Source organism: Oncorhynchus masou, chromosome 32 (genome assembly GCF_036934945.1).
Source record: "Oncorhynchus masou masou isolate Uvic2021 chromosome 32, UVic_Omas_1.1, whole genome shotgun sequence".
NCBI classification, from domain to species: domain Eukaryota; kingdom Metazoa; phylum Chordata; class Actinopteri; order Salmoniformes; family Salmonidae; genus Oncorhynchus; species Oncorhynchus masou.
This window is the reverse complement of record NC_088243.1, coordinates 54,773,068-54,789,557: the sequence shown is the minus strand read 5'-3', so window position 1 is coordinate 54,789,557 and position 16,490 is coordinate 54,773,068. Positions and strand designations below refer to the sequence as shown.

General features: G+C 44.5%; 1 protein-coding gene across 1 annotated transcript in view; it reads left to right on the top strand.

Moving 5' to 3' along the window:
* The window catches only part of LOC135526222 (A disintegrin and metalloproteinase with thrombospondin motifs 2-like), a 194,847-nt gene that overhangs the window by 170,317 nt on the left and 8,040 nt on the right, over positions 1–16,490 (top strand). Inside the window, exons 7-18 of the mRNA XM_064954395.1 lie at positions 3,965–4,121; positions 4,971–5,076; positions 5,596–5,739; positions 6,168–6,300; positions 8,638–8,667; positions 9,906–10,019; positions 12,092–12,237; positions 12,607–12,782; positions 14,674–14,807; positions 15,133–15,256; positions 16,028–16,108; positions 16,198–16,364. Of these exons, the coding sequence (XP_064810467.1) occupies positions 3,965–4,121; positions 4,971–5,076; positions 5,596–5,739; positions 6,168–6,300; positions 8,638–8,667; positions 9,906–10,019; positions 12,092–12,237; positions 12,607–12,782; positions 14,674–14,807; positions 15,133–15,256; positions 16,028–16,108; positions 16,198–16,364 (1,512 nt within the window). The remainder of the gene's footprint in view (positions 1–3,964; positions 4,122–4,970; positions 5,077–5,595; positions 5,740–6,167; positions 6,301–8,637; positions 8,668–9,905; positions 10,020–12,091; positions 12,238–12,606; positions 12,783–14,673; positions 14,808–15,132; positions 15,257–16,027; positions 16,109–16,197; positions 16,365–16,490) is intronic.

Sequence of the window (16,490 nt, the reverse complement as noted above, 5' to 3'; positions counted from 1 at the left end):
CAGACAGACTGGCGGATGCTGCTCTGTAATTCTATCATCTATCTATCTTGATTAGATTAGAAGTTTAATAGTCACGTGTACAGGGTTGCAGGTGTAATTACAGGATACAGTGAAAATCTTAAACTCTGAGCTCCAACAATGCATCCCAAAGTGAAATAAAAACAATACATGTAATAATAAAGAATATAAATAAATATAAATTAAATATATACATATTAACCCTGTAACAATGGTAAATGTCCATTGGGGCAGGAACAGGGTAAATGTCTGTTGGGGGGGGCAGAAAACGGGAGCAGGTAGCTGGCTAGTGGTGGCTATTCAGCAGCCTGATGGTCTGTTGGTAGAAGCTATTAGCCAGTCTTCCAGTTTTTGCCATGATGCTCCTGTACTGCCTGCTTTTTAGTGATGGAAGTGGGGAGAACAGGCCATGGCTCAGGTAGCTGGGGTCCCTAATTATCTTATTGGCCTTCCTGCGACCCCTGGTGTTGTAAGTGTCCTGGAGGGCAGTCAGTGTGCACCGAATGGTGCGTTTGGCTGAGCGCGCTGTCCGCGACAGTGGAGTTGACATACCAATCTTTGATGAATCCCGACAGTATACTCTCGATGGTTGTCCTGTATAACCCTATGAGGGCCCTCTGGGACAGATCGCATTTCTTCAGCATCCTGAGGATGAAGAGTCGTTGTCGTGCCTTCTTCACCAAAGGTATCCATGTGGTTTGACCATTTCAGCTGCTTAGAGATGTGTACGCCGAGGAACTGAAAGTTTTTGAACATCTCCACATCCCCGTGGATGGGGGCTTGCCCAGCCTGGTTCTTCCTGAAGTCCACAATCAGCTCCTTTGTTTTGCTGACGTTGAGGGAGAGGTTGTTTACCAGGCACCACATCAGAGTGCCTACCTCCTCCCTGTAGGCCGTCTCGTCATCGTTGGTAATCAGGCTTACTAATACTGTTGTGTCGTCAGAAAACTTGATGATGGAGTTGGAACTGTGTGAGGCCACGCAGTCGTGGTTAAACAGGGAGTACAGGAGGGGACTGAGGACGCACCCTTGTGTTGAGAATCAGTGTCGAGGAGCTAATGTTGCCTACCTTTAGCAGCTGGGGGTGACCTGTCACGAAGTCTAGGACCCAGTTGCATAGGGATGAGTTCAGACCCAGGGCCGTGAGCTTTGTGGTGAGCTTAGATGGTGCTATGGTATTGAAGGCAACACTGTGGGATCTCAAGTGGCTTTTCGGTCTAAGGCACTGCATCTCAGTGCAAGAGGTGTCACTGCAGTCTTTGGTTCAAATCCAGGCTGCAGCACATAGGACGGTGCACAATTGGCCCAGCATCATCTGGGTTTGGCCGGGGTAGGCCGTCATTGTAAATAAGAATATGTTCTTAACTTACTTGCCTGGTTAAATAAATCACATTTAAGCATCCTCATATGTGACTCACCACCTGGATTCAGTCTTATGTAGAAAAATTTGAATTTCTATTTTTACATTGGATAAAAGTAGAGACTCAGAGCTACAAAATGGTATATCATACACTGAATTTAAGGAACAATGGGAAAGTAATTCTGCTTTGAAAGTTGATAAACTTGTAAACTCACTTCTGAGAAAATGGCATTTTAGTGTTTCGGTGAGAGAGCTCTTCTTTGTCTACACCCATTCAGCATCGTTCACACCCTCTTAAGCTTTAGCCCCACCCATCTCCTTGCGTTCAGAGCACACACTTGATGCTTGATTCGTTTACCTCTGGATAACATGAAAACAGCCTAACTAGCTCTGCTGGCAACAAATTCATTATGTTTTTTTGTCGACATTTACTGACACCGGCCATATTCAACGGGTGTTGTACACTTTAGCTTAAGACATGTAGCTAAATACCTAGGCAAACAATTAACTTAGCTAGGTAAACAACATATAAGATCACACATAGCACACCACCTAATGTTAGCTAGGGTGCCAGCCATCCAACGCTAGCTAACCGTACACTTTAGCTTGAAATGAAACCACTTTCTGTCAAAATAAGAAACGTGTACTGTAATATCTGACAATGTAGCTAGCTAGACTATCTTACCCATGATGGACACATCTCCCTGTCACGGATCCATGCCACAATCTATCTATCTATCTATCTATCTATCTATCTATCTATCTATCAACCTATCTATCAACCTATCTATCTGTCTGTCTGTCTGTCTGTCTGTCTGTCTGTCTGTCTGTCTGTCTGTCTGTCTGTCTGTCTGTCTGTCTGTCTGTCTGTCTGTCTGTTGCACGTTTGTGATTGAGGAGGGACAACCCCACAGGGTGTTACTACCGATAGAGCATGGAACTGATACTCTATAGTATTCCAAACCTCTATATTGCATCATCTACTTTATATTCCCTTCGGTTGACACTATCTGGCCAAGCTGCAAAGTGGAAGTTCTACAATTTATCTTCTTGAAATCAGATTTTTAACCTAACCCTAAGCTAAACCACACTGCTAACCTTATGCCTAACCCTAACCTTTCACTTCTTTCTACTCTCCTCTCTCTACCTTGTCTCAATACACATATGCACACACACACATATGCACACACACACTCCTTGACCAGCACTCGTGGCCCCGCCTCTATCCGCATGCAGCTCAGGCCAAGACTCTGGCTGTCCATCATCCCCAATTATCTTGGCAACGGAGAAGTGTGTTTGAATGTTTAATGACGAGACAGAGGCATTGATGCGAGTAACCAGTCTTGTTCAGTACATTGCAATATGTCCGGGTATCTCAAGCACATCGGTAAAAACACCGGAGTTGCAGTAATTAACATTTACCAACAGATGTCATCACTGTGCCATCTTACACCCATAACAAAGTGCATGGGCAGCCTGCAGATTGGTCGAGCGACCCTGAGTGTACGCACACGTACATACTCACTCACTCACACACAAACACACACACAGATGAATGTTAGTTCACCACATACATTTCTTACTCCATCATTTGACCAGAGAGGCGGTCATATGTCTTCACTGCAGGACAGAGAGGCAGAATTGAACTGTATAATGTGTATGTGTGAAAATAGAAAGTGAGGGTGGAGGGGTGAGAGGGGGTGGAGAGAGAAGAAAAAGGAGTGGCTGATACATTGAGAAAGAACAGGAGAGGTGACGGAGAGAGAGAGAGAGAGAGAGAGAGAGAGAGAGAGAGATAATGTAGGTCTATATGTGGGAGTATGTATTATTCTGGGAGAATGTAACCATTGCATAAGAAATACTTATTTCTATAAGTATGTATGTTTGGGTTCATATGTATAAAATACATTGCTGTGAATTCAGAATCAGGAAATGCAGTATTGAATGTAAGAAAATGACTCTGCAGTAGGAGAATATGTGTACATCTTAAAATTCTTGTAGTTTTGTCGAAGGCAAGCATGTAAGAGCCCTATAACACCAAAGGTATTTTAGCTCACCTTGGCATCTTGCGGGTCCACCCTGTGGCCAACTGCTAATGCAATACTGACACCTGCTGGACACATCAGTAATAGCGTGATACATTTAGATACGCTCTTGTCACTGACTGAGCCTGATTTTTTTATGTATTTTTATTTCACCTTTATTTAACCAGGTAGTCCAGTTGAGAACATGTTCTCATTTACAACTGTGACCTGGCCAAGATAAAACAAAGCAGTGCGACAAAAACAACACAGAGTTACACATAGAATAAATAAACATACAGTCAATAACACAATAGAAAAATCTGTATACAGTGTGTGCAAATGAAGTAACGAGGTAAGGCAATAAATTGGCCAATAGGGGCGAAGTAATTACAATTGAGCAGTTTACACTAGAGTGATATATGTGCAGAAGAGGATGTACAAGTAGAAATACTAGAAGAGTTGATTGAAGAGTCACACGAACTTCAGACTGAACATCTGCTACAATTTTTTTCTCCTCTTTCCTTTCCTTTTCTACTCTCTCTCTCTCTCTATATATATCTAGTCTATGAGTCTGATAGAGTTGGGGAACCCGTCTCAGAGTCTGGAGAATGTGTGTCGCTGGGCCTTCCTGCAGCAGAAACAGGACACAGGAGATGCAGAGTACCATGACCACGCTATATTCCTCACACGACAGGAGTTTGGGCCTACCGGCATGCAGGGTAACACACACACACACAAACGTACATACAGTTTTGTTCTGTTGTGTTGTTGCGTTTAGTGAAGTCAGAGTGAGAGCAGGCTAGTAGCCTGTCTCGGGGGAGTTCTGTAGCTCTAAAGCAGTGGTCTACAGCAGCCCTTCAGCTACCCTTGAGCCTTGAGCTAGAGAGAAAATCAATACACTACAGCCACAGCCACAGCCCTGCTATGAAGAACACAGCACAGAGAGACTACAGCCACAGCCCTGCTATGAAGAACACAGCACAGAGAGACTACAGCCACAGCCCTGCTATGAAGAACACAGCACAGAGAGACTACAGCCACAGCCCTGCTATGAAGAACACAACACAGAGAGACTACAGCCACAGCCCTGCTATGAAGAACACAGCACAGAGAGACTACAGCCACAGCCCTGCTATGAAGAACACAGCACAGAGAGACTACAGCCACAGACCTGCTTGAGAAAACAGAGAGACTATAGCCACAGAGCTGCTAGAGAGAACAGAGAGAGACCACAGAAACGGACCTGCTTGCCGATAGAGAGAACAGAGCACTGAGAGAATGAGACAGAGACTGCGAGAAACTCTGAGAAAGACACAGTCAGGTCACAGTACTGTAGCAAAGTTGAACTCATTCAAACGATGTGACCACAGTGCTTTATGCATCGTCATGCTCTCTCTCTCTCTCTCTCTCTGTCTCTCTCTCTCTCTCTCGCTCTCTCTCTCTCCCCTCTCTCTCTCTCTCTCCCCTCTCTCTCTCTCTCTCTCTCTCTCTCTCTCTCTCTCACACACCCCTCTCTCTCTCCCCCTCTCCCTCTCTCCCCCCTCTCTCTTTCCCCCTCCCTTCTTCAGGTTATGCTCCAGTAACAGGGATGTGTCACCCAGTAAGGAGCTGTACTCTGAACCACGAGGATGGCTTTTCTTCTGCCTTCGTGGTAGCCCACGAGACAGGACATGTGTGAGTACATACACACTAGTGAAGCGTAGGTCAGCTGTTTGTTCAACTGCACCCTACCACAACCAAAAGTACAAAAATCTGACCCACACTCACAAATATAGAAAATGTGTTGTACAGTTCGCTTTTTTTCTCTTGAAAATGTTTTTAACAATGACGTTTTTCTTTAACACTTCTTCATTGTTTTCCCCTGAATATTTCTCTGCCCATGTTCCCAAAAGCATTTGGCAATTGGCGTGTGTTTGGTGCGCATACAGTTTGTTGTGTATTCTGTCCTAACACGTAGGCTTACGCACCAATGCCAGATGAAAATAATGAAAGAAAAACCTTAATGAAGCCTATAGATATAAATTGCTCAATAATTATAGATTTCTGAATTGTTTTAATGCATCGTTTTCTCTTTATACACACACACAAACTGTAAAGTCTTGAATTCAAAAGCATTATATCCACAATGAAACATACAATTAGATACATATACCTGTCCACATATTGATGAATTCCCCTTCCTCCCTCCCCCAGGCTGGGTATGGAGCACGACGGCCAGGGGAATCGCTGTGGAGACGAGGTGCACATGGGGAGCATCATGGCCCCGTTGGTTCAAGCTGCTTTCCACCGCTTCCATTGGTCACGCTGTAGCCAGCAGGAGCTGGGACGATACCTACAGTGAGTCTATCACACACCTACTATATACATACACACACGTATGCATACACACACACACACACACACACACACATAAACATAAACATAAACACACTTACACACTTGTTTACATTCCTTTTCACCAGAACTGAATGACTCCAACATCAAACAAACAACCGAACAAACAAACGGAACTCCACTTTAAAAGGGCTGTCAGTGGTCACATCATACAGAGCTTCTGTTAATGACTATTACATTCTCCCACATCAAAAAAATCATGCAGCCTGAGGAAGGATCCTGAACTCAATTTTTTCTGCAACTATTGTTCCAAACAAAGTTTTTTTTAAACATCTTAATAGAATCGTGGCTACTCTGTTTTAATTCACTGAATATAAAACCTGAAATGAATGTGACAACACTGTTAGGTCACAATGTCTCTTTTGACCCAGATCCTACGAATGTCTCCGTGATGACCCCTACGAACATAACTGGCCGTCCCTGCCCAGACTTCCTGGTCTGCACTACTCCATGAACGAACAGTGTCGCTTCGACTTCGGCGTGGGCTACATGATGTGCACCGCGGTAAGAATTTCCCAAAGGAACGAGTGGTATACTAACATATGCACTAACTATTGCTTATACTAATATATACATACTAGATTCATATATGTTACCACAATAACAAGTACCCACTGTAGTGGTGCCAGCAGTTGAAAAGCCAACCCCTTCACACTTCAGTCCCTTAAGATACCGTGATGAGCAGAGTTACATGGATAACATCCACACCGCGATATAATAAGTCTCCACTCCTCACTTCAGTCCCCAATGATACAGTGATGAGCAGGGTTACATGGATAACATCCACACCGCAATAAAATAAGTCCCCACTCCTCACTTCAGTCCCCAATGATACCGTGATGAGCAGGGTTACATGGATAACATCCACAACGCAATAAAATAAGTCCCACTCCTCACTTCAGTCCCCAATGATACCGTGATGAGCAGGGTTACATGGATAACATCCACACCGCAATAAAATAAGTCCCCACTCCTCACTTCAGTCCCCAATGATACCGTGATGAGCAGGGTTACATGGATAACATCCACACCGCAATAAAATAAGTCCCCACTCCTCACTTCAGTCCCCAATGATACCGTGATGAGCAGGGTTACATGGATAACATCCACAACACAATAAAATAAGTCCCCACTCCTCACTTCAGTCCCTTATGATACCGTGATGAGCAGGGTTACATGGATAACATCCACACCACGATAAAATAAGTCCCCACTCCTCACTTCAGTCCCCAATGATACCGTGATGAGCAGGGTTACATGGATAACATCCACAACGCAATAAAATAAGTCCCACTCCTCACTTCAGTCCCCAATGATACCGTGATGAGCAGGGTTACATGGATAACATCCACACCGCAATAAAATAAGTCCCCACTCCTCACTTCAGTCCCCAATGATACCGTGATGAGCAGGGTTACATGGATAACATCCACACCGCAATAAAATAAGTCCCCACTCCTCACTTCAGTCCCCAATGATACCGTGATGAGCAGGGTTACATGGATAACATCCACAACGCAATAAAATAAGTCCCCACTCCTCACTTCAGTCCCTTATGATACCGTGATGAGCAGGGTTACATGGATAACATCCACACCGCGATAAAATAAGTCCCCACTCCTCACTTCAGTCCCCAATGATACCGTGATGAGCAGGGTTACATGGATAACATCCACACCGCAATAAAATAAGTCCCCACTCCTCACTTCAGTCCCCAATGATACCGTGATGAGCAGGGTTACATGGATAACATCCACAACGCAATAAAATAAGTCCCCACTCCTCACTTCAGTCCCCAATGATACCGTGATGACCATTGTTACATGGATAACATCCACACCGCAATAAAATAAGTCCCCACTCCTCACTTCAGTCCCCAATGATACCGTGATGAGCAGGGTTACATGGATAACATCCACACCGCAATAAAATAAGTCCCCACTCCTCACTTCAGTCCCCAATGATACCGTGATGAGCAGGGTTACATGGATAACATCCACACCGCAATAAAATAAGTCCCCACTCCTCACTTCAGTCCCCAATGATACCGTGATGAGCAGGGTTACATGGATAACATCCACACCGCAATAAAATAAGTCTTCACTCCTCACTTCAGTCCCTACTGACATACACTGAGTGTAAAAACATTATGAACACCTGCTCTTTCCACAACATAGACTGACCAGGTGAATCCAAGGGAAAGCTATGATCCCTTATCTGCTATATCCACTTCAATCGGTGTAGATGAAGGGGAGGAGACTAAAGAAGGATTTGTATGCCTTGAGACAATGGAGACATGGATTGTGTATATTTTCCAGTCAGAGGGTGAATGGGCAAGACTTTGAACGGGGACTTTGAACGGGGTATGGTAGTAGCTGCCAGTCCCACCAGTTTGTGTCAAGAACTGCAACGATGCTGGGTTTTCCACTCTCAACAGTTTACCGTGTGCATCGAGAATGGTCCACCTCCCAAAGGACATCCAGCCAACTTGACACAACTGTGGGAAGCAAAGGAGTCAAGAATCCCTGTGGAATGCTTTCAACACCTTGCAGAGTCTATGCTCAGACAAATTGAGGCTATTCTGAGGGGAAAAAAAGGGGTGGGGGGGTGCAACTCAATATTAGGAAGGTGGTCCTAATGTTTGTTACACTCCATGTAAGTCCCCACTTGAATAGGTCTGTCCCTCAAGGCATCTTGACACTGACTGAAGATCTTATCTTTGTATCTCGGGAGTTGTTTTGTGATTGAGAGATGAGAGTTGAGCTGACCTACTCTTTGCAGGGCTTTGCACTCGTTGCTAGATTACCCTTTATTCTCTTGTCAAACCATTCATTCCTTTAGCTGCAAAAGGTGGGCCAGGCTGGAACACAGGTAAGGTTACCCCCCTATCCTCCCCCTCGGAGCGATGTGGCCACTTTCTTTTTCTTCTGATTATCAGTATGGTTCTCATCGTTACTTGTTTATCTTCCGTTCTGCCCATCGTCACATGATCGTGACTGGCATGTGTTCTGCAGAATTCTAAACATACACTTTTTTAGTTTTCATTTAGTGCCAAAAAGGAAAAGAGTTCTGGATTTCTCCCAGACAGCGAGCCAGAAAAAAGTGAACCATAGCAAATGAGCTCAACACTGACACACACACACACACACACGGCGCCTTTCACTGTAAATCTATGTGTCACTATTTGGCCATTCAGAAAGCGATATTGGCAAAGATATTGGAAAAGGGATGGGAAGAAAGAGAAGTCCTTTCCAGGCAGAAAGAAAGGTCTGGTGCGAGAGCTGCTTTCCTATGATCAGGTTTAGGATCCTGCAGTGTCGCGTGCCAGCCTACCAGGCTGATGTCATCAGTGCCAACCGCAGGCTGACCTTTGACCCTGTTGTGGGCTCAACTGTAGGGGTCACCTGAGGTCATTCTGGGTAGAGAGTCTGGGTGGGCTTTGTTATTGTGGAAAAGGGGGACCGAGGGGGGGAACGGAGGGTAACAGGTGAAAGACAGAAGAAGCAGAGACTCCATTTAGAAATGATTAGAACTATTAGTTAACCGTCCCCATTAGGGCCATGGAACGTACAACTGAATAAGGACAACATTATCCTACTCTGTGGGGCAACAATTGACAGTTGACCTCTTACCCATCACATTCTGCTCTCCCTGCCTCCTCTCTGACCCCACAGACCTGCAGGTTCTCTCAGTCAGAGAGTCTCTCTCTCCTCATCCTCTTTGGTTTTGTCTGCATGCTCTTTGGCCTCCTGTACAGCCGTGTTGTTGTAACAGTGAAACAGTGAAGGACTACTACAGTACACTGCCGTCTGGACCCTTATAGATGTTGAGGTTTTGTATATTTTTCTTGTACATGTGCAGTACAGTCAATGGTCCAATTGATCTGTTCTCTCTGGTGTAGTAGGTCTGAGGTGATTTCTGGAATGTTCTGTGATGTTAGCTACTCCCAGTGTCTTGGTGTCTGTATATGAGAAAGAGTGACCTGTTGCAAGTCACCTGCCTTGTCTGGTGATACTATATGTTTTTGGTAAAGACCCAGTTACTGGCTGTGTGTGTATTAATGTGAGAGGATGTGTGTGTGAGGAGTCTTCTCTGTCTGTCCATTGCAGTACCGGACGTTTGACCCCTGCAAACAGCTGTGGTGCAGCCACCCTGACAACCCCTTCTTTTGCAAGACCAAGAAAGGACCACCCATCGATGGCACCATGTGTGGGGATGGGAAGGTACACACACGCACGCAGGCAGTACCAGTCAAAAGTTTGGACACAGTTACTCATTCAAGGGTTTTTCTTTATTTTTAACATTTTCTACACACTCTTGGCATTCTCTCAAGCAGCTTCATGAGGTAGTCACCTGGAATGCATTTCAATTGACAGGTTTGCCTTGTTAAAAGTTAATTTGTGAAATTTCTTTCCTTCTTAATGCATTTGAGCCAATCAGTTGTGTTGTGACAAGGTAGGGGTGGTATACAGAAGATAGCTTATTTGGTAAAAGACCAAGTCCATATTATGGCAAGAACAGCTTAAATAAGCAAAGAGAAACAACAGTCCATCATTACTTTAAAACTTGAAGGTCAGTCAATCCGGAAAATTTCAAGAACTTTCTTTAAGTGCAGTCACTAAAACCATGAAGCACTTTGATGTAACTGGCTCTCATGAGTACTGCCACAGGAAAGGAATACCCAGAGAAACCTCTGCTGCAGAGGATAAGTTCATTAGAGTTAACTGCACCTCAGATTGCAGCCCACATTGTCACGGCCATTGTTCAAGGAAGATCAAGGTGCAGTGTGGTGAGCGTACATTTTCTTTTATTTAGTCAAACATCGCCAACAAAACAAGAAATCAAGGAAACGACCTTGACGCTTACAAGGGCTATAGTGCCCCTAACAAAGACAACTTCCCACAATGACAAAAGGGAAAAGGCTGCCTAAGTATGATTCCCAATCAGAGACAACGATGGACATTTGTCCCTGATTGAGAACCATACCTGGCCAAAACATAGAAATACAAAAACATAGAAAACAGAACATAGAATGCCCACCCAAATCACACCCTGACCAAACCAAATAGAGACATAAAAAGGCTATCTAAGGTCAGGGCGTGACACACATAAATGCTTTACAGAGTTCAAGTAACAGACACTTCTCAACATCAACTGTTCAGAGGAGACTGCGTGAATCAGGCCTTCATGGTCGAATTTCTGCAAAGAAACTATTACTAAAGGACACCAATAAGAAGATGAGAGTTGCTTGGGCCAAGAACATTAGACCGGTAGAAATATGTCCTTTGGTCTGATGAGTCATAATTTAAGATTTTTGGTTCTTTGGGAGATGCAGAGTAGGTGAATGGATGATCTCCGTAGATGTGGTTCCCAGCGTGAAGCATGGAAGAGGTGTAATGGTGAATTCAAGCATGGTTACCACAGTATTCTGCAGCAATACACCACCCCATCTGGTTTGTACTTTTATTAGTTTTTATTTAACTAGGCAAGTCAGTTTATAGCAAATTCTTATTTACAATGATAGCCTAAGAACAGTGGGTTAACTGCCTTGTTCAGGGGCAGAATGACAAGTTTTTAAATCTGTCAGCTCATGGATTCGATCTAGAAACCTTTCAGTTATCGGCCCAACACGCTAACCACTAGGCTACCTGCCACTTAGTGGGACTACCATTTGTTTTTTAACAGGACAATGACCCAACACACCTCCAGGCTGTGTAAGGGCAATTCTACCAAGAAGGAGAGTGATAGAGTGCTGCATCAGATGACCTGCCCTCCACAGTCACCCAATCACAAACCAATTGAGAAGGTTTGAGATGAGTTGGACCGTAGAGTGAAGGAAAAGCAGCCAATAAGTCCTCAGCATGTGGGAACTCCTTCAAGACTGTTGGAAAAGCTTTCCAGGTGAAGCTAATTGAGGGAATGCCAAGACTGTGCAAAGCTGTCATCAAGGCAAAAGGTGGCCACATTGAAGAATCTAAAATATTACTTCATTTAGATTTGTTTAACAGTTTTTTGGTTACTATATGATTCCACATGTGTTAGTTCATAGATTTGATGTCTTCACTATTATTCTACAATGTAGAAAATAGTAAAAAAATAAATAAACACCCTTGAATGAGTAGGTGTGTCCAAACCTTTGACTGGTACTGTACACACACAAACACACAAACACACACACACACACACACACACACACACACACACACACACACACACACACACACACACACACACCACCCTAATGGTAAAAATAATACCATCCTACAGTTTCTCCCCCTCTCTCGTCCTATCACAGCACTGCTTCAAAGGTCACTGTATCTGGCTGACCATTGACATGATAAAGCAGGATGGTGGGTGGGACATGTGGAGCCAGTTTGGGTCCTGTACTCGTACCTGTGGAGGAGGGGTGCAGTTTAGAACCCGTGAATGCAACAACCCCAGGTACGGTATTTTCTTTACCCTAACTACTGACAAATCTACCTAGCAATGCTTGCATAGTATCATGGTTCTAGAGCGTTAGAGCTTGTCCTAACAGAACAGAACATATTCACTGTTCACATGTACCAAGTGAATGGGCTCCTGAGTGGCGCAGTGGTCTAAGGCACTGCATCTCAGTGCTGGAGGTGTCACTACAGATCCTGGTTTGATTTCCAGGCTGTATCACAACCGGCCGTAGTCGGGAGTCCCATAGGGCGGGGCACAATTGGCCCAGAGTGGTCCAGGTTTGGCCGGGGTAGGCCGTCATTGTAAATAAGAATTTGTTCTTACTGACATGCCTGGTTAAATAAAACATTTCACTGTTGTCTCCAGGCCTGCTAATGGAGGTCGTACCTGTCTGGGGACTAACCACCAGTTCCAGCTGTGTAACAGCCAGGAGTGTGAGGAGCTGTACAGTGACTTCAGGGAGGAGCAGTGCCGTAGCTTGGACCCTGAGTTTGAGTTCCACAACAACAAGCACCACTGGCTGCCTTATGAACACACGGAACGTAAGTAGCCTACACACAGACTTCCTGAAATGGTGGGTTGTGGGACATAAGTCAGCTCCTCTTGTGTGGAGGCAGATTGGGAAGAAGATGTTCTGTGTGTGTTTTTTTGTGTGTTTTTTTTTTGGGGGGGGGGGGCTGTTATGGTCACTGACAGCTGGTTTGCTGCTGACTAGTGTGAAAGCACCCATCTTAAAAAAACAGAACCCTCGCCTTTGAACCTTTCTTAAAACGACAACCCCTTTCTTGAAGCCCTTTTTAAAAAACACTCTCTTCTATCTCTAACCTATCTCACTCCACTTAATCATCTGAGCTCTTTTTTAGCCTGTCTGTCTGTGTGTTGGTCGGTCGGTAGGTGTGTTAGTCTGTGTGTTGTTCGGTGCGCCGGTCAGTCTTAGTCGGTGTGTTGGTCGCTCTCTCTCTCCCTCCCATCCCCCCTCCCTCCCTCTTTTCTCAGCTCGTCAGCTGTTGTGAATCACAGAACATAGTCATACTGTATGTGTTTAAACCATCAGAACCCAGAATGGGATCCCCATAACATCCCTTTTTTCTCGCCATCTCCAAAAAAACGCCCTTACCTCATCTATAAGTGTGAGTATGAGTTTAAAGAGTTTGTGAGGCTTGCAGATCCAGTCCACATGCTAAATAATTTTCTCCACATTGTCTCAAGTACGTGCAAGAGAGGGGAGAGAGAGAGGGGAAGATAGAGAAGGGGGGAAAGGAGAGAAGTTAGAATGAATTCCATTAGTGTGTTTTCATCTCCAGGGTTTAGAGATAGTGTGAGAGAACTAGAGTGAGTCTGTATGAAAATCTAGACTTTGCTCGAAATCTAATAATTAATTACACCTGTTGTAAAATACTGTCAATGTTGTGTTTTTAGCCATAAACATCCTCGTAACATTGCTCTACAGTTTAAAAAAAAACACTTTCTACAAGCATTGATTGTTCCAGCTGCTTTGGTCATCCAGAGTCCAGCTGGTAAGGGCAATCTCACCCAGAGAACTTTCTCTCCCTCTGGGATGATCTGTGGCATCGGCTCCCTCTCTGGGGACTCTGGCTGGAGGAGTGAGGGAGTGAGGGACTGTGTATCGGCATGAGTCAATGAGTACTCACATCCCAATCTGAGCGTTTCTAATACTTTGTAATATCAGTAAGGTCATCACAGTGCATTTGGAACATTACATACCGGAGACATAGTTCGAGTCATCTCAGATCAGGTCCCGTGTGGCTCAGTTGGTAGACCATGGTGCTTGCAATGCCAGGGTTCCATTCCCATGGGGGACCAGTACAAAAATGTATGCAGTCACTCTGGATAAGAGCGTCTATAAAATGTAAATAATATCGGGATTCTGTGGTTTACATAGTTGAGTCAATCCTTGGGCAATTTGTTTTGCAGCAAGTTTACATACATAATGAACATTCAAATCCACTTAAATCCAATCTTGCATGCCAGACTTTATAGCTATTGCATAGTCGGTGTATACACACGTCTGGCTCTGGAGATTACATAAACACATATGGGCTAGACAGAGATCCTCCATTGCCCACACAAAGGGTAAATAACTCTGAGCTATGTCCTTATTGTAGGGGATATATGCTGGGCTTGGCTAGTACTTCTTTTAACCTCCCCCTCCACTTTCACGTTTTCTCTGCAGACTGACTCTGGGATTCACCTATATAGTATAAATCCAGATCCCCATCACAGCCTGTTCTGTAATACTGTCAGATATAGTCACATTGCATACACACTCAAACTGCAGGAGAACATGGAAAATAGAGGTGAAGCTTGGCACAATTCGGGCTCTGTGTCTTAAGACAATGTTTCTGTGTGGTTCTGTTCTACTAGCGATGGATGTAAATCAAGTGTTGTAACGTGTGTGTATGGGTTGTGCAGCTAAGCAGCGCTGCCACCTGCATTGCCAGTCCACGGAGACCCGAGACAAGATCAACATGCAGAGGCTGGTCCAAGACGGCACGCGCTGCTCATATAAAGACCCCTACAGCGTGTGTGTGCGCGGGGACTGTGAGGTCAGTGTGTGTGTCCATAAATATAGCAGTGTATTTGTTGTCAAATATAAGTAGGTTTACAAAAAATATTTCAACCCTAATTATATGTGTGTGTGTGACTGTGTGCAACTGTGTGAGGTGTGTGTGTCAGTGTTCATAACTTTGAAGTTTATGTGTGTGTCCATAATACTCTAGGTGTGTGTGTGTGTGTGTGTGTGTGTGTGTGTGTGTGTGTGTGTGTGTGTGTGTGTGTGTGTGTGTGTGTGTGTGTGTGTGTGTGTGTGTGTGTGTGTGTGTGTGTGTGTGTGTGTGTGTGTGTGTGTGTGTGCCTGCGTGTGTGTTGCAGAAAGTAGGCTGTGACAGCGTGGTAGGGTCCTCCCAACAGGAGGATAAATGTGGCGTCTGTGGAGGAGACAACTCCAGCTGCAAGATCATCAAGGGCAACTTCACTCGCAGTGCCAAGAAACAAGGTACACACACACACACACACACACACACACACACACACACACACACACACACACACACACACACACACACACACACACACACACACACACACACCACTGTGGCAGACTGAGACCAATAAGGTAATATGTAACTGAGTTGTCAGACCTTGGAACATGAAAGAGCATGAAAACAGTGCAGGAAGTGAGATAGATGAGGTTGTTTTCCTGGCCTGAGTCCTATTCTGATGAAGTGGTCACAACTTCACTGGATAGCTAACTAAAGAGCCCCCTCTACTGGTCACATGGAGATAATGAGCTTGGCCCTTATCAACAAATCCTCAGTGTAGGAGTGCTGATCTAGGATCAGTTTCGCTATTTTAGATCATAATGAATGATATTGTATGGACAGATCAGCACTCCTAATCAGACGCTTTGTGGACATTGCCCCTGGCTAGAATCATGTCCTGTTCAAAGCATTACCATATGAGCAGGATCACCGCCCAATGATGATGTGAATCACTATACCATGACCTCATATTAAATAAATATCATCCAGCTGAAATAAGGAAAAAACAATTTTGATACATTTCCTGGAATTTACTGTTGATGACTCTGGCTGGCAAAACTAAGAGCAGTTAAAATTGTATTTGAAATGTACCCCGTGTACACAGAAATTAGCCCTGAACAATAAAGTTGAATGAAAGTTGAATGAAAATGGATCCTGACAAAGTTGAAAAGATGTCTTCTCTGTGGGTTTCTGGACCTCAGGGTAATGTGGTGTTTTCATTTCAGGTTTCCTCAAAGTACTTGAAATCCCTCGAGGGGCGAGACACCTACTAATCCAAGAGATTAAGCCAACCGCACACATCCTAGGTACAAAATGTGTGCGTGTGTGTGTGTGCCTGCGTGTGTGTGTGTGTAAGTGTGAGTATTCCAGTTTATAACTCCACTTCCCTCCCCAGCGGTGAAGAACCAGGCATCAGGACAGTTCTTCCTGAATGCAGAGGGAGACCTCCCAGAATCCCGTGCGGTCATAGAGAAGGGTGTGGAGTGGGAATACATGAATAATGACCATGACAAGGAGACACTACAGACCAACGGACCACTCAGACATGGAGTCCTCATCATGGTACACACACACACACACACATACACACACACACATACACACACACACACACACACACACACACACACACACACACAAACACTCATACAAGTCACAAAATACACACTTAATCCTTACCATATATGA